The sequence below is a fragment of the Anas acuta genome, chromosome 5 (genome assembly GCF_963932015.1).
Source record: "Anas acuta chromosome 5, bAnaAcu1.1, whole genome shotgun sequence".
Lineage (NCBI taxonomy): Eukaryota > Metazoa > Chordata > Aves > Anseriformes > Anatidae > Anas > Anas acuta.
Genome location: NC_088983.1, coordinates 7,322,518 through 7,345,731, shown reverse-complemented (window position 1 = coordinate 7,345,731; position 23,214 = coordinate 7,322,518). Strand labels below are relative to the sequence as shown.

General features: G+C 43.9%; 1 protein-coding gene across 9 annotated transcripts; it reads left to right on the top strand.

Annotated features, from left to right (window-relative positions):
- The first annotated feature begins 2,194 nt into the window (after positions 1 to 2,194).
- GPHB5 (glycoprotein hormone subunit beta 5) lies at positions 2,195 to 21,954 on the top strand. 9 transcript variants are annotated; one of them, XM_068682506.1, is made up of 3 exons: positions 2,195 to 4,062; positions 17,820 to 18,024; positions 19,782 to 21,954. In XM_068682506.1, the coding sequence occupies exons 2-3, from the start codon at positions 17,821 to 17,823 to the stop codon at positions 19,968 to 19,970; spliced, it is 393 nt and encodes a 130-aa protein (XP_068538607.1). In that variant the 5' UTR covers positions 2,195 to 4,062; position 17,820; the 3' UTR covers positions 19,971 to 21,954. The 9 variants fall into 9 exon arrangements, with proteins under 9 accessions (XP_068538607.1, XP_068538603.1, XP_068538602.1 ...); XM_068682502.1 differs by lacking the exon at positions 2,195 to 4,062 and adding an exon at positions 11,737 to 11,912; XM_068682501.1 differs by lacking the exon at positions 2,195 to 4,062 and adding an exon at positions 11,737 to 11,936.
- Positions 21,955 to 23,214: the final 1,260 nt, after the last annotated feature.

Here is a 23,214-nt window from a genome sequence, read left to right as displayed (position 1 = left end):
TCTGCATTATCCCTGAAAAAATAGCACAGGGAAGGGAATGCAGTCAAAATATTCTACGTGGCTTCTGAACCTTGGTTTTGAGCTTATTTTGACACCAGCAGAGACAAGTTTTTGATGTACGAAAGCTGCACTTCACCGACCGAGCTAGCAGCAACCCAAGAGGCAGTATTTGCAGAGCATCTGGCTAGTGGAGTGGTGCTCTGAGGATATATATGCCAACCTGCCCGCCAGAGCACAATGAAGCTCGAGTGTAATTGGCCTGACAGTAAGGAAGGAAAGACACAGTATTTGTATGAGTGTCTGTGCAGGCTTCTAGCAACAAATGCAGAGGTTACATGCCAGACTTTACTTGGATTGAGCGGGCTCTGGTCAATTTTGTAATTCTGAATCTTCACCTCCTGAGGAAGCAGACATGGGTTAGCTGGGTGAGCCTACTGGTCAAACAGCCCGGCTCAATTTTGGATATCTTTTTAATGTTTATTCCATGAAATGTACTGAGTTGGACTACAGATTATGCTTATCTGTTGTCCCTAAGATAATGTGATGACTCCCATGCATTTTCTAGAGATTGCTTTGGCTCTGCAGATAATGTGCAATGAGTGGAAAATAGCTGTACACATAAATGTCTTACATCAGAATGTGCATCTGTGTTCTACAGCCTTCATTTTAGGCATCTTGGGGGCAGTAGACTGGTCTGCTGTTGATACATCTCAAGGTAAACTGAAATTTGGCAAAATACCCTCAATTTCTGCAGTGAGGAAATGTGGAATTCAGACAGTGGTAATTAATTTATTAGCCCACAGACTATTTCACAAACACAAAGGGGTATTATCGCTATTTGCTGTGCATGACACTCATCAGACAGTAATTGTTGATTTGCTTAGTGATTATTTCAAGCGTTAGTTCTGGCCAGACTAGAATTACCCCAAGGAATACAAAGGAGAGAAGGTTTCCTGCTGCACCATGGTGCATTTTGCCGCCCCCACTCATGCCATCCTCTCGAGCGATGCCAGCCTCCTGCTACAAGGTTCCTCCAACGCAAGCGTGAGGACTTGCGACGAGCTGAAGTTGAGCAAAATTTGGTGTTCTGGTCAAATTCTTCCTAAGGAAGACGGATTTGGTGTTCTGGGCCAGTGAGTGGGTATTTCAACCTTACCAAAGCAAATGGCTTTCCATGTGGTTAGCTGAACATCTGCGAGCTTTAGAGTGGCCCTTGTGAAGTAGCTGTGCTTTAGCAGAAGCTGTGTTGAAGCTTTTTTTCAGGTTAAATTCTGTTTCTTTAATGACCTACAATCGATTAACTCCCTCTAAAATTTCCAGCTTGACTCATTAAATGACCCACAGCCTGCTTCCAATCCCATTACTGTCTCTTTGGTTATCTGGAGTTTGTTGGCAAAGTATTTGCAACTGTTGCATTCTGTAAATTTGCTCCAATTATTAGAAATGCAGTAGAACAGCTGAAGATGTATGTAGGACGTCAGGGCTTTGATTTGACACCCTGATGTAAGATCACACAGGGAATGATTTTCCCCTCCCATTTTTCTTCTCCCATCTGACCTATTTCTATTTTCTTTTGCTCTAGAGCTATTTCTGCTGATGGTAAATTTGAATACATGCAGCGCAGAAGACAAATGAGAGAAAAAAAGGAGCTGCTTTCAGGATCTGTTCCTCCAGAGGTTTGTAAGTTCCCCTTACAGTATGATCTTCAGTGCTCCTCCCTCATACCCTTTTCATGTGCATGAAAATCCATGTCCAGCCATCCCCCAAAAGCTCCTAGAAGCACCATGCCTTAATTTAGGGAGTACCTGTGGTCAATATCTGCAAAAATCAGGTCCTTAAAGGTTGTTAAGCCTCTTTAAGCCTTTCTTCTGCTAAAACAGTTCAGTCAGGCCAATGATATGCAAGAATTCTTGCTGGTTTGTAGGTTTTGTCAGAAAATGGGAGTGTTAGAATATGATATTTTAGTCTATCAACTCATTTGTCTTTTTGTCCCTCTGAATTTTCATCTGTTTCTGTTGCAAAAAGTGTATGTTAGTAACTTTATGCCGTCCAAATGCACTTTATTTAAAAAAAGAAAAAAAAAGGCAGTTCCAGGAGCTGCAGCAGAAGCTCTCACACCTGGCTTCCCATGTCCCTGTCCCCCATGTGGCTTCCTTGGTACAGCTTGTGGCACCTACAAGCGCTACAACTGAGGCAACAACTCCTCGGACACGTGGTGGGACTCAACCATGCCAGAAGCTGGAGAGAGAAGAGGAAAACTACCAGCAGTCAGGTACACACGGCACAGTAACACAGGATTTGTTTCCATAGGAGACTTCACCATCAAGGGGTAGCAGGCTCCTTGCCTGGATTGAGAGGTGTTGATCCAACAGCAGCCCCATGGTTTCTGCCAAGTGCTTCGGACTTGGTTGGCCAAAGCAGGAAGGCCCTGGCATTCACATGCAGGAGCACGCGATCGTGCTGAAGGTACCAGGTATGTACAGAGTCTGCCTTTTACTTGATGAATTCCGTGTCTAGGAAAAGAGATTAACTAAATCAGTTAGATTGTTAAGAAACTCTCCCACTCTCCCCTTTTTCCTTTTACCCCTTTTAATCGAGCATAATTTATATTCCTGCTAAATCCGCTACCATTACGCTGCTTTCTCTTTTCCTCTTCTAAATTACCAAACCAGTTTAAAATCCTTGGCGATGAAATGTATGCAGTGTGTAACTTAATGGAACAAAAATTAACCTATTATTGGGATTTGAAATCTAATAATTAAATGTAAATGCTTGGATTCATTGTCTAGGGAAACAGAACCTATAAATAAGCCATTTAATGTCATACTGGTATTTTCTTTTGATCGGACTTCAATTAGTCAGTGATGTAGGATATCCTGTTTTGGTTGCATCATTATTGCAGCAGGGAGTGTTAGCATGAAATCCAGATCCCGTACTCATAAATAACAACTCATTTTCCAAAGCTTAAGATGTCTTTTCAGCAGAAGCTTGATTTCATGGGATAACTGTTCGACCAACCCTTGTACATTATGGTAGGATAGTCCTGAGGCAGAACTGGGAAATGTATTATATCTCAGTGCTTTAATGACAGCAGCAGCAAGAACAAATATCAGCTAAAAGGGAAATCATTTCCCTTACAACACCCTTTTCCAGTACCCAGGATGGGTAAAATACAGGTGAGGCTTGGGGTAAGTGATACCAAGCTTGGTATGGAAATGCTGGCCATCAGTTAAAAACGTGACCTTCCTCCCATCCTGGCTTTTCTCCCTGTGTGCTGCCTGACTTGGCAGTGGTTGAACCTTCGAAAAGTATTTTCCTTTGCTGTAACCTTGAATTGTTTTCCATGTGTTCACATTCTGTCAGTCGCATCCATTATCCTCATCGGTTTGTTCGTGCTAATCCATTTTCTAAGTAACATCTGGAAATGTCTCTTCATCAAAAAAACAGAATTGGGATGTTTGTCTCTTTGCCTGCAGAGTGGACTGGGCAGGTAGGGGAGGAGAAGGGTTCCTGGCATCTCTGTGCTGGTGGGATGGGAGTGTGAGCAATGCAAGGTGGACAGGTCTCTGTATGGGTGCTGTTCCTCCATGCCCTCAGGTCCTGGGGTGAGAAGGCCATGGGGTAATCCTCTCCCGCTCCCCTGGGTTCCCTGTTCATCAGGTTTCCCATCCCATAACACACTTTCCAGCGCTTTGGTCAATGGACGCCTCCTGTTCTCTCCTTCCCCCAGGCTGGCATGCACGCTCTCTCATCCACAGCTTTCTTTTTCTCCCTCTTACAAGAGGCATTCGTCCTTCCCTAACCTCTTTCTGCTCCCCCAGGTGCCACCATTACTCGTTATCGCCAGACCCACTGTGGCCCCAGACCACATGTCTCTGACCTGGAGCTCGTGTAGGCTCTGGTTGTTTTGTTGGGACCTGCTGCTCCTGCTCTCCAGAGCTCACACCCTCATCAGCCACCCTTCTGTTGGATCCCCTGGCAAGTCAGGTCGAGCCTCTCACCTGGCTCTTCTAGAAGAAACAAATCTGCTCTGCTAACACGAGGATGTGAAAGACGTAGCAAGTAAGTAACGGTCCAAAATCAACCAATGCTTAGAGGTCAGGGTGTGTAGACAAAAGGAGTGTGTTGGTCCTGAACAGAATTTGTCCCTGTGCAGGAGGGGATTCTGTCTTAATCTCAAAAATAAAAAAAGCAACAATATGTTTTTCTATCGATGACTAAGCTAAAAAGAATAATAATTTGAAAAGAATAAATATTTTATGACTTTTCTTTGGGTGCACTCATAGTTGCTTGAATGAGGGAGAAATACCCCCTTCTAAAAATGGGAACATGTCAAGGCAGCTAAGGACTCTGTCTGGGAACTGCAAGACTTAATTCTGGTCTTGCTGTGGTCATTGGGGGAAGTCCCATTGCAGTCAACAAAAGTAAAATAAAGGTCTACGAGGCTTTTTCTGCTGTGTCTATATGGGAAACTGGACAATAATAATAGGAGTGATGTGGACTCAGTTTCCTCTTCCTGCAGTACATTTATCCTATTAATATCATCTGTTGTTTTGTGTACATTAGCTGCATGACCTCTAGAAAGCTTTTATGCCTGTAAGCTCAGAGAGGAGTTCAGTCCCACTTTGCTTCCTGCACGTCTTAGAAGGATGTACCCATCGCCTCCAGACAAAACTTTAATAAATTTATGCTGCATTATTTGTGAATAGTACGTGAGCCTGCAGTCAAACATTTAAGAACATATAATAAAACCCAACCCCCTCATGTTAAGTAGAGTGATTTTTTTTCTAAGGCTGTCTAGACACAATGTCTGTGTACAAAAGAATTTTGTTCTGAATAGGGCACCATTGTTAAACTGATGATTTTGTGCTAATGTGGAAATTGAAAAGGAATTTTTGCTTTCAAGGGTAGGGAGCTATCCTTTTCTGGTGCAGTTGTCATCTTAAAACCAGTGTTACTAAGATGCTGTCTTTTCTCTTCTGAGACTTTCCATTATTGTTACTTACTTAAAACATTGTTTTGAGCAAAAACTGCTTACCTAATCACTGAGGTGAGGAAAAAATGGAAATTAAGTAGTGTAACTTCACTTCCTTGAATGGAGAGCACCAAATGCATACAGAAGAGGTATTTTGTATGGGTTGCAGTGAGCATCAGTGTGATGCTGAGAAGCAGGATGCGTGCTGCCCATCGTGGCACCCTGTAAGGAGGTGGGCCGATATCTGGTAGACTCTGGAAGAAGTTGGCGTGCATAAAATTACTGAAGACCAGGCAAAATCTGTTGCAACATTTACCTTCCCTCAGGGTGCTCAGATGTATAAGAAATAGGAGCAAAAAGAATCGTTTTTGAATAATGAACATGCGAAATCTGTCTACATCCAGGAAAAATCTTTACTCCAGTCGACCCAGTGTATCAGGGCAGAGTTGTCATAGCCATGGAAGTCAAAGGCTAGTCTGGGTCTCTTGCTCTTTCTGTCTGTGCCATTCTAGTGGTTGAACATTACAGCTTTGTCTCATAGCTAATAATTTCTTGGATACGTACAATGGCTGATGCAAGGTTAGCATGCCTGATGTCTCCCCAGGAGTAGCCCAAATGAAAAAAGATAAAGCCACCTCTGGATGAAATGCCACAAGCCTTCTTTAGGCGGCTGTGAAGATCCTGGTTCACTGCCTGCTGCTTCGGGGATTAAAACTCCCCCTTGACATTAATGGTAGCAAGGCCAAACCACACGGCAGGATTTGTTGGATGGTGAACTTCCCACACTTCTGTGACACAGAGAGTCCTTCTCGTTCCACACCTGCCCTTGGGTTGGGGTGGGAGAAAGCCTTGCTGCTCAGCCTGGAGTCACTGCCTGGCTCTTGGGTATTAGCAAGAGGTTTGCAAAACTTTTACCTCAAACCGAAACCCAGTCTGGACATAGTCCTGCACATGTAATCAAACAACCGAAATGGGGGAAAATAGCAAGTTAACCAATTCTCATCATTCTGTCAACACTGTAGCTCCTCGGATTAAAAATAAATGAAGTACTTTCTCAGTTGAAAAAGACTGTGAAATTCAGTGTGCAGAAGCTGTCATTGTCACTGATCTCTTCAGAGACACATTGCTAGTTCCACCAAAATCCTCTGTACTAGGCAGACAATATCACCTAACGCAGGAAAATGTGCAAACCCAAGTGTCACAGCCAGTTACCCAAATATCTATCCCTTTTTAGCACCCTGGGACCAAGCTGTGTGGGGTGTGTTTTCCAACAGGCCTATGGACCAGCCTCATTGACCACTGTCCGTGTTGGTAGGGTACTGTTGAATGCTCAACTCTTGAGTGATACCAAAGGGCCCTGGGTTCAGAATTTCAGTTCCATACAGCTGGAGCCAGCAGGCCATCCGATCCCTTCATACACTCATCACTGATACTAATTAGGCAAACCTTTAATTTTCTAGCCATGCATTTAGGTTCAAACCCAACATCTTATTATTGTTACAGCTTTATCTGTGAGTCATTTGTGATGCATTTTCCTTATAAAGCGACATCTGTATGTTGTATTCTTTGCATATTGATGGGGGTTGAGAGTCTTTCAGTATTTCAGCTTGAGTGGGAATCCCTGGGGTACAGTTTGGCACACTATTCCGAAAACATACCTTTCAGTCGTTTCACTGCTGGGTTTCAACTTAAATGGCTGATTGAGGATTTAAACAGCTGGATTTCGGCATCTGTTTGCCACATGCCAGCTGCCACCAAAGCAAGAAATTATTACACTGGGTCATGATTTACATATTTGACCTTTGAGCATAGGAGAATATAACAGAAATTGTCAGAATCAAATACAATATAAAACCCTGTGAAGTACAAAGCTTGTCTTGTCAGACCATCAGGTCTGTATAAATTAATCTCTGTTTTGGAAGTCTCTTTAAATGACAAAAACATTTTGTTTTTATCGGGATTTATCTGTCTAATCTAATTAAATTAGACACATCTTACAAAGGCTGCTGAATATAAAGTGCTTGAAGAAAAGCAGAAAGTATATAGCAATAGCAGCATGAAATTGAGTCTGTGGTTCTCTTTCAGTTAATCTGTATTGATTAATTTGTATGCAGAAGACTACTGGCTCCCACTTGAACTTGCAGCTCAAGTAACTATCAACATCTTTTACTAAATTATAATTCCTGAACTTGTAAACAAGTTATAAATTATGAGTGATGTGATCCTGGTGACAGGGAGCTATTCCCCTCTGGGGCAGAGCTGTGTTTTGGAAAGCCCTCCATGTATGAATGCACTCCCAGGGACTGGACATCTGATCGTCCTGTGCTGGCATTGGCATCTCATGGGTCATGGCATGTGTGGAGGCATGAGTGATTTACTGTGCCGTAGTGTGCCTGCTGTTGGTTTGGTTAATAAGGGTGGTTTTCAGATGGATTGTGGCTAAGGGGTGATATTCAGGACTGGTCTATGATAGTTGTTAAAAAAAGGATGCTAAATACAATCTCAGTATGGCCTCCTCATTCTTGTTTCACAAAGACTGTGCTCGTCTGACTCCAGCTACATTACAGAAGAGTTAAAACAGAGATTCCTGCAGGAAGGGCATGGGCTTGAGTACAATGAGACAGTTGCAGTGATGCTATGGTGTGAAAGCAGGAGCTTTGGCATCTCGCTCTTCTCATGGTCCTCACCTGGTAAATCTTCAGTTGCTGACAAGTCGGTGCACCAAGGTAGACAACAGCAAATGGGCAACCCTCTGGTCGCCTCAGCTGGCTCTGTAAGGTTGTAGAGTTTGTTTTTCAGGCCTGACGGTTCCTATATTTCATGTGAGCCATGCTGGTTCTGTGACATGGGATGACTGCACCCATGAGGAGCTTGTTAAAATCAGCGGGAACAGGGTGATGAACTCAAACTTGAAATAGTCTGAGAACTCGGGAGTGTTGACTGAGATCCACATTTCCCCGGAGGGTGAAAAGAGTTCAGGCTGGAGGGTTTGGTTCTGTCTGCTGCCGAAACATCTTGCTCATTACTGTCTGGGTCTAGGCTGTAATGAGCTTTGATTTGGACAAGTGCCTCTCTGGGGTTTGGGACTCATGTTGTATTTGTTTTCCTGACTGGATTTGATTAGTTCAGTAGTTCCATGAGCTTATTCTAACAGGATTCACAGGAAGAGACAGTAGCTTTGTTTCAAGAGACTCCACTTCTAGCTTTGTCTAATTTGTAAACTTCACTCATCACCGAGGCGATGTTGAAAACAGAGCATTAGCTCTGGTGGTGATGCATGTCAAAATGAGAAGTCTTTTTTTTCCAGTGCACTGGACACAAACAATAGGGAAAATAGTGAATTAAGATAATGCATCTTTGAACTTATATGGTTTTGACTAAGAAGCTTCATCTTCCACTTCTGAGCCCAGAGGAGAGGATTAATAGAGTTATGTCATTGCCTGCTAGGCTGTCATAAAAGCCTAAAATCTCTTTTCAAAAGACCATTAGAGGAAAGTTACGGAATGCAGAATTGATCTGAGTTAAATTGGTTATTGCAGTCACTTATAATTTACATAGTATCTAAATTTATTGGAGAATCTTTTCACATTGCAATGAACTGAGGGCAGATCTGCAGACAATTACCTGGTGTGCAAATAGAGAGCTCAGCTCTCCTCTATATCAGCATTTAGCCAACTATTGGGTTTGAATTCTTGATTTACATGGGACTGAATGTGATCAGAATCAGGGCCACAAACAGTCTGGCAAGCAAGAGAATGTGGCCACAGCTGAGGACAGTTTAAGGACATGCACACTTCAAAAGTGGGTTTGAGAAGTGAGAAGCAATTGCAGAGTGTGATATTCAAAGTCAGTTATTCACTATGGGTTTGATAAAGGCGAAAACAAAGCATGAGAGTAAAGTGCTGCACATTTAAAGCTTCCATTCTATACCCTTAAAAATATAAAGCAAACCAGAGTGCTGTCATCTCAGAGTAAATGTCTGCTGTTCTGCTGCTTTATAGCATTTCTGTCCAGATTGAAAAAAATAATAATAAAGCAGGCCTTTTCATATATCAGTTAATCCTCCTATTCACCTTACTACTTATTATTTCTGTCAAACCCTTTGGCTGTTTATAGCAGCTTTGACAGAATAATATTAGTATTACTGTAGTGCTTATTTATTAGTTTTTATATTGCTTAGTGTTTTTCAGATATTATAAATACATTGGTAGGGTCCATGTTACTGCCCACCTGAGCAAAAGCTGCAGTGCTGGTGCAACCCTTACCAAACGTCAGGGAACCCAGGTGTCAGTTTGGATGCACGTGTCCACAGGAGCACAGATGTTATGTTGTAGTGATCAAAGAATGACCTAGTTTTGTGAAAATGTTTTAAGATCAGTTAATACTTTATTTTTTTCCCCATGCATTGTAACAACATATCAGTGTTGTTTCCATCAGTGGTTGTTTTGCCCGTTTCAGTAGCTTCCTTTGGCCCTAGTTCTGCAGGTGTTGCTCAGGCATTTTTCCTTGTTGAGTTTCCCCTGAGACAAGGTGAAATGTTGAACAGAGAGGAAGCTAATCTTGGAAGCTGTCATTTACAGGGTGCCATTTATTTTTACATTCACCCACGTATTGCCTTGCCTTAGAGATGTCAAAAGAGCTGAAAACTTGGCAGGAACCAGGGACTGACTCAAGGACTTCATGCCAAGCAAAAGTCTGTGTTCTCTTGAAAAGTTTGCATGTCTCTGTATTGAGGATGAGTTTGGAGTTAATTAGACTCATTTTCATGTTATTTCAGGGTATGTTAGTCAGTCATGGCCAATTGCACGTTTACCTAGTGGCTGTTGTTTTCAGACCCTATTTTTGACTTTTTTTTTTGTGTGTATCTCTTAAATTAACACTTTTTTCCCCAAATATTTTTTCTAAGCTCTGATCATACCATGTATTTGACATTGGCAAAACAGAGAGCTATTCATTTTCCCCCCAATTAGTAGTCTTTTCTTCCCTGTTACTGGGAGCTATGCACCTTTCCAGAGCAAGGATATGGTAGCCTTAAGGAAGGAGTTGCCTTATTTTCCTTGGGATCACGACTAAGGACTTCCACAGCCTGAGTGTGGGGTTGTGCATTTACTCTCTCCTCATCCATTCTAGGTATCTAGGTACGTCTTATTTTTCCTCCTCCTCCTCCTCCTCCTCCTCCTCCCTCCTCCTCCCTCCTCCCTCCTTCCCTTTTTTTCAATATGTGACAACTCCAAAATCTTCAGTGAACTCCCTGAGAATGTCCCTGTTCCAGGTAATTTCTTCCTGGTATCACTTTTTGAGAAATGTGTCTTAAGCAGATCTTAATCTTTGCAATGCAACTCACCAACTCTAGAGAACAAGCTACAGAGTCAGACCATCACTTCTGAGAGCATAAAGGCTTTCTATTGCAAAACCATGCCAGCCAACACTCTTGATACTTCTACCCTTTAGACACCTGAATTAGAATTTGCATGACATGGACTGGAATACTTATCAGGCAAACTGGTCTGCTTTATCACTTTTTTATTTTAAATTGTGGCTATCCTTGCACTCTTGGTATTTTGTTGTGTGTGTTTTGTTGGAAGGTGTCCTTTTTTTGAGCATGAACATTCTTAACTTCCTGTTTTCCTTTCCATTTTTCCCTGAGTTTTTCTTCCCAAACATTTTGCAATGAAATCTAACGTTTGAGAAATTCATTTTTCTGAGGTGCCACTTACATAAATATGCCAGCTGTAATGCAGGCTATCCTGTTAGCCTGTATTGTGTAAACCCAGGTTATGATCAAGATCCTGAACTGAACCTTCAGTTCTGCTATGGATTTGTCTTCTATTGGTATTACTGCGTGTGTTAGAGATGCTCGCTACCAATTTTCAGAAGCTCTGGCTCTTATAGTGGCTTTAAGACCTCCATTACCTCTTCTCTGGTTTGAATCCATCATAGCTACAGGCCCTTTTCAGCAGAGCAGTGTTATCTCACTGAGTTTGACATGCCTGAAGCAAACTGTGGATTAGCATTTTTCTCTTCCTCTTTAAGCTTACTCTTGGACTTCATTTTCCAGGACTGCATGCAGAGGGAGATGAATGGTGATTGATAGTCCCCCTGCAGCAGCAATGCTAGAGAGACAGTGTCTGTGCTGGAGCAGCTGTGGTCCTGCTGCATTTAGTGCTGTGTTGTTTCACAGCAGATCAGACCTCCAGGACTCGACTTTGCAGTTTTCTTCACTGGGCAATTCATAACACAAGCAGCACAGAAAACAGCAGAGAAATAATTATCTCCTTTTTTTTCTTTTTTTTTTTCTTTGTGATATAGGTTGTTCCCTAAGCACTAAGCGTGGCATGATTTATTTCCATGGCAGGCTTGACAAATCCTCTTTTCTGACTCCATTTTTCGTATCTGAACACTCATTCAGCTGGTGCCAGTTTGCGCTGTGATAACCTCGGGAGGCAAAATGAGTCTTTTAAAGCAGGAGGAGTGGATTTGTGTGCCTGAGACCTTCAGTTAGGACTGGTGTCCCATTGTTAGTGGGGCAAGTCAACGTTTATCTAATTACCATTTGAGAATACATTTCCTGATTGCTGCATTGTGCTTTCCCTGCTTACATTTGGCAGTATTTCTGTCAGAGCATTTGTATGAGCTTTATTCGCTTCCTTTGATTTTTAATTTTTAGATCAGCCATGCCCTCTCAAGGTTAAACCTATTTTGTCTGTCCCTTTTTAAATCAATTCTTCACGTCCTTTAGAAATTTAACAAATGACAGAAAGTCACATTCCAAGACACATCTGCAGCAGCCGTGAGGATAGATTAAAGAACTGTAATGTACTTGTCTGTAATGCTATTCTCAGGATACAAAATTTATCTTTCTTTCAGAACTACCAGCAAAAAGCAAACAACCTGTTGAGGCAAAGTCTGATATTAGATAAAGCTTCTAGAGGGAAAAGTGAGTCTGGTGCTATTTTTTCTAGTGAGTACATCAAATTACCTCTGCCATACATAGCTTCATCTACCTGCTTCACAAACCTGGCTTTCTAACTCCATTCTAACCCGAGTCCTAACCTCTCTTCAATGCCTCCTCTGGGGGACTTGGCCAGTAAATCTTTCATCATCCATTTCTCCTTCTCTGTTACTTCTGAACACACTGACACCCTTCTCACAGTGGTGAGCGTCATTCTTAACTCTTCCTTCTTTCATATGTTTAGAGCGACTACAGATTTTACAACCTTTTTGTTGTAACCAGTGCATTAAGATCTGCTATCTAGTTACTGGCTTGGCTTGTCTGAATGGCAATGAGTTTCTTCGTGGCTGCCCAGCCTCCTACCTGGCTCTCTGCAGTACTTACGGTGTGCAAGCACTCAACATTACCATTTCCCGTGGTCTTTCCCATGAGGTAGCACACCCTGGTGCCTTTCTTGCTTTCCAATGGCAGATCCCACTTAAGCTTCTAGTCCATTAACTCCCTGTTCCTTACTGCACCTCATCGCCTCCTTCTACAGCCTGCCTCCTCCAACCTCTGTTTGTACAGTAATATTAACTCAGCCTCCTGATGACCTCTCCATTCATGCTCTCTTCCATTTCTTTACTTGGAGGGTATCTCAGGAAGAACATTTGTAAAACCTCCACCAACTCTGGTTTTCAGTTCCTCCTCCAAAATCAGTGATGCTGGTAATATCCACAAGAAGTCAGTAAACTGAGCAGAGGTAAAAATGTCTTTTCTTCTTTTTTTTTTTTTTTTTTTCCTCTTCATTTTATCTGTCCCTCCACAAAATTTTGTAAATGTACTTCTGATAGAAAGTCCTATAAATCTGAGGCAAAACCTAGATGTTTTTGTAGTGCTAGACTGAGAAAATCCATGTTGTCTGAAAACCAAGGGTTTGACATCTGATGTGAAAAACTGTAATTTTTAATTTGAAAACCTATTTTTTGTTTTGTTAGAGTAGTATTGATAACTTTTTTTTAACCTGCTCCAAATGTTACACAAAATACTAACGTAGTCATTGTCAGTACTTCCTTGCTTGTGTATAAGCTCTCACTTTCCTTCCCCACTCTTTGTTTCTCTCTCTCTTTCTGATTTGTGAATTAATCAGGATACAGGCAGATTGCTCATAGAGTGGGATATCTCAAGACTGGTCAAAATACAAATAATCTGTAAAGGTTTTTAATACTAGGAAAAAATACATTAGGGCATGTTTGAAGTTGAGAGGCTCATCACTGAGGAACAAGGGTGGAATTAAAAATTTCCTGTATAGCTAAGAATTAGGGTGTTAATGTTAATCTCTTTGGATAATTTTAATTTTGGTGTTTTATGCGGTGTTAAAGTGAATAGCACCTGGTATTGCTCTATTTCTGTGCATGGGATAGGGAAAGACTGAGCATGAAATCGCATCCAGAAGGCAGTGAAAAGCCTACACACATCCAAGCTCTCTTGCAGCGATGGAGTTCCCCGTGTTTGAGACTGAAAGCCCAGAATTCTTTTGAACAAGTGACTGTTTTTCAGAAAGCCTCTTGGAGGGCACAGGCTGTATATCAAGCTGCATAGTGGGACCTCTGCCAATGACAGGTCAGCGAGGGGCTAAATCAGGAGCAAAGCATCCTCCCTGCTGACAAAACCTCCCAGGACTGCATTTGGGAGTTGTGCTGTTTTGCCAAAGGAAAGTGGAGTCATTGGGAGGCCAAAATGGGCAAAACCCTTCCAGATTTTGCTAGGAACTGGTTGAATTAAGCCCACAAATACTTCATAACCTCAGAGGTTACACGTTGTGGAGGGTTCCTGTGTGCTTCCATAGCAGTTCTTGTGCAAAGCCTGTGAGGTTCACCTGAACTTGAGTGATGAGCATACAACACTGTGAGTTACCGGTGCTGATAACCCTGACACCTTGAACAGCACATTGATTTCTGTGTTCTGCCCATCCAGAATTTAGAGGAAAAGCCACACAAGCCTGAATGGATGAGTGGATACACAGTCCTCAACAGAGGTTCTCCCTTGGTCAGTCTCTTTCTATCTTGTTCTGTGTGTCTCAGAAAAGGAACGAGAAGGCGAATGGTAGACATAAAGATGCAGCTATTAAAGATGAGCATGTCACACAAATAATTTTGAAATATGTGGGAAAAATAAAAATACACAGCCTTTAAATTTCTGATGTAGCCTGAAGACCAAGTGTACAAGAACTCAGTATATTTGTTAATTAGCTTAAATTAAAAAAATAAGCCAGCAAAACAGTACCTGGAAAAAAGCCAACACTCATACTTTTCATGAGACATGATGCAAATCCTTCAGAAATCAGTGTCTGTCCCATGAATAGACAGGACTTTCATGAGAGGAAATAAATGAGAAGGGTCAGTTTGCCATTTGTCTCATTTTGCTTCATGAGGCTTTTCAGTACAAGTGAAGACAGGAGAACAGAATCTCAGCAGAAGTCAGTGAAACAAACTGGATTACACAAACCAAAAGTCCAGCCCTTGTTTTTCTAGTCCATAGAAGAAGAGGAATCTGTCAAAGCTGGTTGATATGCCATCTGGAATGTATTTCCTGTATCTGTGTGTAATCTTGGGATGATTTTTACTAGCACATTTTCAGAATTAGATGAAAATTTGCAACCAATATTTTTATTTTTACCTGGTTTCTCTGCAAGTAGGAACTTCTAAACAGTACTTAAAAAAAAAAAAAAGTTTCAAAAGGTTTCTTTTAATAGCTTTATTTTTGGTCCACAGTGGCAAAGAAACAAGCAGAAAATCAGAGATTTTTTAAATGGAAAATTGCTGATATTTTTAGATCAGTGGCGAGACTTCGGCTGTTTCTCTTGACCTCCCTGTGATCTGATGTGGCTTTGGATCTCCTGCTTTTCCAATATGCCATTGGTTTCACTGACAGAAGAGGTGCCCAGGACATGTCTGGTGATGAGGTCTGTGGAGTCCATTGCAATACCTCTCCAGTATTCCTCCTCCATCATCTAATGTGATGGGTCTTGACTTGAAGCTGGAGTCCTTTGCTGCTAGCTGGCACTCCTGGAGACTCATGGTATGAGAATTGTCCGTACCCAGTTTACTCTCAAGATCTCCATGTGCAAGGCTCAGCCAGTTTACAAGTCAGTTTGTGTGCATGCAATCAGTATAATTTACTGACCAGGGAAATAGCAGGGCCACAGAGCAGCAAGAAAAACGACCAGGCAGTGGCTGCTCCAAGCTGAAAAGTAAAGTGAAGTAAGAGCTCTGTGGGTTCCCAGGAGGTGTTTGACTGAGTCCAAGTTCTGCTCCAAATTTATACTGTTGACCTTAGAAGTGAAGCCAGGACCCTGAACCATGGGTTAGTCACCCTAAAACACCTAGAGCACCTATGTAATATATCTTGTTTGTTCCTGTGTGCTTAGATAGCACATTTACTCAACAGCTAGTTGCTGGTTTCCATGTCATACAACAGAAGGCTGAAATACAACCCACCAGATGAATACATTTCATACTTGTACTCACAGAAATCACTTTTTCACTTGCACTTCTATCACTACTTATGTTTTACAAGCTCACTGACCAGCGAGTTTTTCCTAGCACCATGGTTCCTCAGCTTCCTTCTGTCCTATAAATAGCTGAAATTGTATTTGCATGCTTAAGGCAGTGGACACATTTCCACGTTTCCTTTGCATAGCATTGCTTACCTGTGTGATAGCTGCTCATCCTTCCCCAATCCATTGCCCTTGCCTGTGCAGAACAATCAAATAAAAAAGGTCTTATCCTGTTGACAAAAATTCAGGGTTTTGTTAGCACGAATATTTGCAAAGTCTTTCTTCAGGGTGTTTACTCAGGACTTGCTGAGTGCAGGGGGTAATGATTATTTCAGAAGCAGCTTACAACCTCTTTCCAAAGGTATTGCAACTCTTCTATGGGAAACAAAAAAGAAAAAAAGATCCCTTTTGCCCCAGTGCGTGCTTATTACTTTGAAGGCACAATGTCACTCACCAAGAAAATCCTTTTGTTTTGGGGCTGGAGTTATGAAACAATATGCTGTAAGCTAATTGCTGTTGGAAAGGAGAGGCTTACTTTTACAGTCAATGACTTCGATGCCTTGGGTAGTTCATGTAAGGATCTGCCTCAGTCTTGCCTTGATTGACAAGACCCTTTCTATAAATTCGAGCAATTAAGCAGCCCAGTAGCAGCTGCTAAGGAGATCTAGTGAGCACAAACCTGACAAAGATTGCTGTGCAGGTCTCCTGCTGCTCACTCTGACACTCTGAAACACCGTCTGCAATTTAAACCTGCTGAGGGAGATCTGACTTCAACAAGTTAGGTGAGTGTGCTTCTGTGTTTGCTCCATCGTGGCTCTGACTCATGAATAAAGCAGCGAGTTTTGCTAAGGTGGCAAAGAATAGATGTTCAATTTGTTCTGAAGTTTGTCTCTTTTGCCCTCAGATGCCTGCTATTAAAAATAAGGAAAAACAGATTTTTTTCTTTTAACTCTGTTGAAGCTTATATATAAATATATGTTCATTTAATCACATGTAAGATAACAGCATATGCATGGCCACATAGGTGAAGGGTTCACTGTAGCAAACTCCACAAACTCCATGTGCTGATCTAAAACTCTGGTTTAGCAAATTTAAAGCATTTGGTTTAATGGAAGCCTAGAGACTCAGCTTCAGTCAGGCAAAAGGCAGGCCGAGCTCATTTTCCTGAAATGTATCCAGCTGAGGACACAGCCCAATGCACACAAGTCTCTGCGCCGTATTCAGCAGCTGACCTTCTCTCTCAAACTTAAATGTCAAGTCTGGGGTTTCTAGGTGGATGTTTTTAAATGCAATGCAAGTATGGGAGGTATAAAGTGGATATTGTGGCTTAGAGCTCGAGTTACTTTCCGTTTCTTTCTCTTTCTGACAGTTTTCCAGAGAGACTGGTTGCTCTCTTCACCAAAGGTTTGAGATAGAAAGGCAGCAAGTACCAGAGGGACTTGGCCTATGGCAGGCTGTGTGGAGGCATGAGGAGTCCAAGCCTCCTCTGGTCACCTTGGCCACGTCCCTCCTGTCTAACCAGCTCTGTTCACCAGCTTGGCAGCCTTGATTGGGTTTCAGCTGGCTGCTAGGGCAGCATTCATTAGGGAAAAACAAGGGTTGCATCCACCTCTCTGGTGGCAGCCCAGGGAGTGACCCAGTGCCAGATGAGTGCTCAGGGTCTTGGTAATGGTAACAGCAGTGCTGCTTTTGGGAGGTGCTGGTCTCTCTCCGGAGGCTATAGCACACGCTCGGGGATGCTTGGCTTCTGACTGAGGCTGAAGGGTAAGTAGGGTAAACCCAGGAGTGGGTGCCCTCAGCAAAATGCCGGTGTGCTCTGCAGGCCTAACCCTGCTGAACGCAGGGAGCTGCAGCCGTCCTGCTACCTCTTGTAAGCACGCATAGCAGACAGACGGACAGACAAAGCCCTGACAAACTTCCCCTGCCAGGATTGGTACTGATCTGAGTGTGCCCTGAGAGGGTGACCAAAGGCCTGTCTGCCTGTTGGCCTGGTGCAAGGGCACCATCAGGGGTGGTAGGAAGGCATTTGCTGCATTGAAAACTTGAGATATGGGGATTTCGGTGGGTCTGAGGCACTGGCAGGTGGCTATTTTCTACCAGAAACCCCACTGCTTTGTGGGGAAAGCCTGCAGGCTGCTGCTTTCTGACACAGACCGTGGCAATAAGATTTCCCTTATGGGAGCAGGTGACCCCTCATCTGCCCACCTTCTTGTAGGCTGAGTGAGGAAGGGAAAGAGGGGAAGAAGGGTTGTCCTGGCTCTTGTGCTGAACCTATGGACTTGGACTTCTCGCTTCCAGGACTGTGCCACCGTCCTGGTTCTCCCAACCCTTCACTCCTCTCCCTTCTGCCACAGCATGAAGCTCCAGTGCGTCATCCTGGCCACTCTGCTCTTTCTGCTGCCAGCAGGCCGCGGTGGCAAGCCTGAGAGCTCCGCCATCGACCTGCGCACCTTCATCGGCTGCGCCGTGCGCGAGTTCACCTTCCTGGCCAAGAAGCCCGGCTGCAAGGCACTGCGGATCACGACGGATGCGTGCTGGGGACGCTGCGAGACCTGGGAGGTGAGACTCCAGGCTTTTATCCCCTCCCAAGAAAAGCCCTCAAAAGAAAAGCATTAAATAGCTTGTGGCTGCCTATGGGGCGGGTGAGGGCTGTGTCCCGCTCCATGAGCCCCTTGCTGTCGGTGTCAGTGCCTTGCTGCAGGTGGTTCCCTCCCTCCTTGCAGGGTCTCAAGGGGCAATATGCATCATCACGTGATGATATTAACAAAACACTTGAGTAATGCTCACATTTTGGAATCTGAAAGCCTCTTGTGGCTTAAAAACGTAAGGAGAGGAGGCCTTTATTACTTTACTTAAAGAATATTCCTTTGAGATCAAGATGGAGCTCCCAGTTGTGAGGTAATATATTGTGTTCCAAAAGGCACATCCCAAAGATAATGTCTGTTTCTAATTTGGCTGTGTTTTAAATCACAGCCCTTGATAAATGTGAAGTAGCTATGTTTTGGGGGTGTAGGGAAAGAGAACACAAGTCTGCACACACTTCAGAGAGCAAGTTTCTGACTCATTGCCTTTCTGCCACTGAGTGGCTCAAGGGGCCACCCAGGCCCTAGACCTTCTTCAGAGAAGCTCCAGAGGGGTTTTGTCCACGTAAAGACAAGGGCTCTGTACAACTGAGTGAAGCAGGAACAGGTGGGCTCTGACAGCCCATCTTCCCTGCTTGGTGGGACAAGGGAAAGGCTACCAGCTCCTGGATTTCCCCGGTGGAATAAGGTTCCTTCAAGGGACATAGTGAGCACCTCTGGTAGCACAGACTTTGTAGGCTCTCGTACTGCACTGCAGTACCATGGGGATGTAGTTCAGCAGAATGGATCTGGCTGTAGGCTCAGCAGTTTCTAGAAAGCCCCCTGGATGGGGGAGGTTGGTAAGAGGGAGGGTGTCTGGATATCTTCTCGCTGAAACATTGCATCTGTTCTTTTCCATGCCATCATTCTTGGTTCCTAGCGCAGGCTCTTTCCAAAGCACAGAGGGAAAGAAAGAAAATGCTAAAATGTCTTCTGGCTGCGTTACTTTATGCTTTTTCACATCTGTGTGAGGAAAAGGATTACAGTGGGCTCCCCCTGCTCCTGTCTGTGCTGCCCCTTCTTGGAGTCTCAGGAAAGCACGTGCTTCTGTTGAGGAAAAACTCACTTTTCAGCAAAATTTATGCCACTATCATTCCACGTGGGAGTGCGGGGTTCAGGGCCTTCAGGTTCCTGTCTCTTTCTGGTTGAGGTCTCTGGCCAAGCTGTTCATCTCATGAGGAACATCTCGTGGGTGCAGCCCATATGGGGGGGGCTAGGATCTGTAGGACATGCAGCATGACTGGGGGGACTGGTCTGGCTGAGAGGGAGCCAGCTGCATGGCACCCATGTGCACCTCTGCTCTCAGGCACCTTGTGCACAAAGAAGGGTTTCCTGCAGCGTGTGCTTTCTCTGATGGAAAATCCGCTTCTGGAAGAAGGCAGCTGCTTTTGGCAAACCTGAATTTGGTTGAAACACAATAGTATTCTGCTGAAAAACAGCTTTTTTGAGTAGGCTTTTGTCTTCCTTCAGGTGGCTTTAGTTGGAACTTAGTGCTTCAGGCTCTCACACATGCACATATGCCCATTCCCCTTCATGACTGGACCCAAGGGGCAGGTTGTAACCTAAAAATTATTCCTGTGGCCCCTTCCATCTTGATCCAGTGGTTTCTCTATCTACACCAAGTCCCCTTGAGGACGCTGGGACCCCAAATATTTGTTTTACATCTTGCATGATGCCAGCATTTGTCCCCCACAGAGGCCAATTCTGGAACCGCCCTACATCGAGTCTTACCACCGCGTGTGCACCTACAATGAGACCAAGCTGGTGACGGTGATGCTGCCAAAGTGTGCCCCGGGCGTGGATCCCTTCTACACTTACCCCGTGGCCATCCGCTGCGACTGCGACATCTGCTCCACTGCCACCACCGAGTGTGAGACTGCCTGAGCTCTCCTTCCCCAGGGCAGGTGAGGGAGGGCCAGATTCTTCCCTGGCTCTGCACCCCAGGTATCTCCAGGCTTATGGAGGGTGTGAGTCAGTCCATAATTTGATCTTACCATCTAATGCTCCTAATCATTGACTTTCCTAGGCAGATGAGGCTTAATCCCTTCTCCCCATGCTGTTTAAAGCACTATAGCTGTAGAAACGTAATGCAGAGCCTTACAATAGCAAATCGTATGGAAAAGAAGAAAAGGATGCTGTTTCCCTTCTTCACAGGCTTTTCACAGTATGTGACCTTTCTTCACGCACAAAATGCACATGGACTAAATAGTCACAGAGCAGTTGGAAACAGGCCATGAAGGCATTACAGCTGGTGGAACAGCCTCTTTATTCATTTCAGGTTTTAGCGCCTTCCCAGTAATGTAAATGTAATTACCAGCATTCCCCCCTTCTCGCCCCCCTGTTCTTCTTACACTGAAGTCTATCAGGAATAACTGTCAAAGAAAAGGCCGTCAGGCCAATTAAATGGAAATGGGTATCCAAATCACCACCTTGAACTTAGGGTGAATGCATCCTTAGCCCTGGCTCAGCAAAGTACTTAAGCTCATGATTAAGTGCTTTGCTTAATATCAGGGGACTTATAGTTTAGCACGTGTTTCAGTAATTTGCTTAATTGGAGCTATTCTGTTGAAAAAAATGTTGCCTCACAAGGGACGATTCCTTAAAAAAAATGGAAAGAAGCACATTAAATCTGTAAAAAACACAAAGATGCATTTTTTCCCATCCTGCTTTTTCCAGGATTGTCCTGGAGCAGAGCTGACCTCATATAAAATCAGAGAGGCTCTGCACAGCCCAAGGCACCTCCCTTGACAATTTCCAGAGTTAGAGGGACCAAGCCAAAACACGGCGATGATGGTTTGGTTTCAGTGAGCCCTGGCTGAGGTGATGGGAAGGAGGGGGCCATGAAGGGTGTTCCCACATTTCCTTGCACTGCTGAGCTCCTTGGAGACCTGCTTCTCAAGAAGGACGTGCACACAGAGCCAGAGGGTAGCCAAAAGTGCTCCCAGGAGAGGTGTGGCGTTGTCTGAAACCCAATAACATGGCCACCAAGGGTGGGATAGGCCCAGGCCGAGGAAGACAGCAGATGTGTCAAAGGTTGGTTCACACATCTTCAAACCCACTATTTACAAACCAGGGGACATGTAGGAGCTGCTGCAGCAGCCCCCTCAGTGACCACAGCTCCATAAGTGCCTTTGTCCTCTGGTTCCCACCTGGAAGAGGACAGATGCATGTTCATCTCATTTCTCCCCTGAACAAAATGGGACATGATGTAAAAGCATGAAGATTTTGGCAAATGCAATGGGCTCACAGGAGTTTACAAAACAAAGATGACTTCTCAGATAGCCATTAGGAGAGAATTGCTGCTGAGAGAAATATCAGCACCTGACTTCCTCTCCAATTAAGTGTCTTCTGGATGCAGTTGACTTCATTTCCAGGGATGCATGCCTAAAACTTCCCCAGGTGTCCTCTCCTCACTGAGACAGATTTTTTTTCTTTTTAATTTAACCTGTAATTTATTAGTTGGTGTCATGTTTTGTCTGGAATTGTGAAAGATGCACTGTGACTGAGTAGGAAGGAGGTAATTTTATCATCTGCCCTCGGTAATTCTGAATATAGACTGCTATATCAAACAGCAGCAGGAGTGGTTTTCTGGTGATGGTGAGTTTAACTGCCTTAAAAAGTCCTTGTGTTTTCTTACAAATTGCATTTCTCAATCTCTCCAAGCTTGTTATTGTTCTAACCAGCATCACAACTACTACGGGAAACCTACAAAATATTTTGTGTCCTTAATAAACCCCCAAATTGTAGTATGAACGCAATTTAAAGCAACGTGTCCTTCTTTATTTATGCATAGAGGTTTCTCGTATAGAACATGTGTAAGCTCCTATAAACTCTTTGCCAGAGTTGTGAACACCTGCAAAACATCTCCTCCATGCTGATGTGAAGTCATTTCCTTCGTTGGATTTCTCTCATGGAGTCTGGCTGTGCTATAATCTCAGGATTAAAAGTAGGGTTAGAAAGTGGCAAACATCCTTTGCAGACAACGGGAAATACAGGCAGTACTTGGAGATGGTGAGGCAATAGAAACCCAAATGAGGTTTTAGAAGAAAACACTGCAGGCTGTGAAGGGAGGTTTTGACTGACATAGTAGCAGCCAGACTTGGGAGGCAGAAGAGGAGGAGTGGGAAGAATGTATTGACTGAAACCAAGCTAACACTTCTAGATGGTCTTTTAAGGAGAAGAGCCAAAATGAATGGAGTTGCTGTGGTTTTACTGTGGGTGACAAAAATACAGTGAATACAGAAATACAGATCCCAGCAACCCATTTGACCTGCACATACTTTTTTCCTAGAATCTCAGAATGGTTTGGGCTGGAAGAGTCCTTGAAGCCCGTCTAATTCCACCCAACCTCCTGCCATGGGCAGGACTCCTCCCATCAGACCACATTGCTCAAAGCCTCATCCAGCCTGGCCTTGGGCACTGCCAGGGATGAGGCAGCCACAGCTCCTCTGGGCAGCCTGGGCCAGGGTCTCACCACCCTCTCAGTGAAGATTTCTTCCTTTTATCTAATCTAAATCTACCTTCTTTTTAGTTTAAAGCCATTACCCCTTGTCCTATCACTCCACCCCCTGACACAGAGTCCCTCCCCAGCTGTCCTGCAGCCCCTTTAGGCCCTGGCAGCCCGCTGTGAGATCTCCCTGGAGCTTTCTCCTCTCCAGGCTGAACACCCCCAGCTCCCTCAGCCTGTCCCCACAGCAGAGGGGCTCTAGCCTCTGAACATCCTCATGGCCTCCTCTGGACTCGCTGCAGGACCTCACACTTGGCTTTGTTGAACCTCATGAGGTTCACGTGCCCATTTCTCAAGCCTGTCCAGGTCCCTATGGATGGCAGCCGGCAGCCCTTCCTTCTTTTGTTACCAACTGCACCACTCAGCTTGGTATCATCTGCAAACTTGCTGCAGAAGCACTTCTTTTCTAACTCTGCTGGGCTCCTACAAGTAGGGCACACCACAATGAGTTTCAAGGAGGCAGCTTGATTCCTATTCCTAATCTTTTTTTTTTTTTTTTTTTTTTTTAAGAAGTTTGTATGCTCCTAGGTCTTTAGCATGTTAAATATTCACCAATTTTAATACTTGGAAACAGGTCTTTTGGCTTTCACTTCCTTTATTCTGCAGCTGGGAGTTTATGTC

Excerpts from the sequence above, each read along its gene's own strand:
- GPHB5 (XM_068682497.1), top strand. The coding sequence starts at position 16,752 with ATGCAATGCAAGTATGGGAG. Across the intron at positions 16,772-17,819 it reads ATGCAATGCAAGTATGGGAG|CATGAAGCTCCAGTGCGTCA; the intron begins GTATAAAGTGGA and ends CTTCTGCCACAG. Across the intron at positions 18,025-19,781 it reads GACGCTGCGAGACCTGGGAG|AGGCCAATTCTGGAACCGCC; the intron begins GTGAGACTCCAG and ends TGTCCCCCACAG.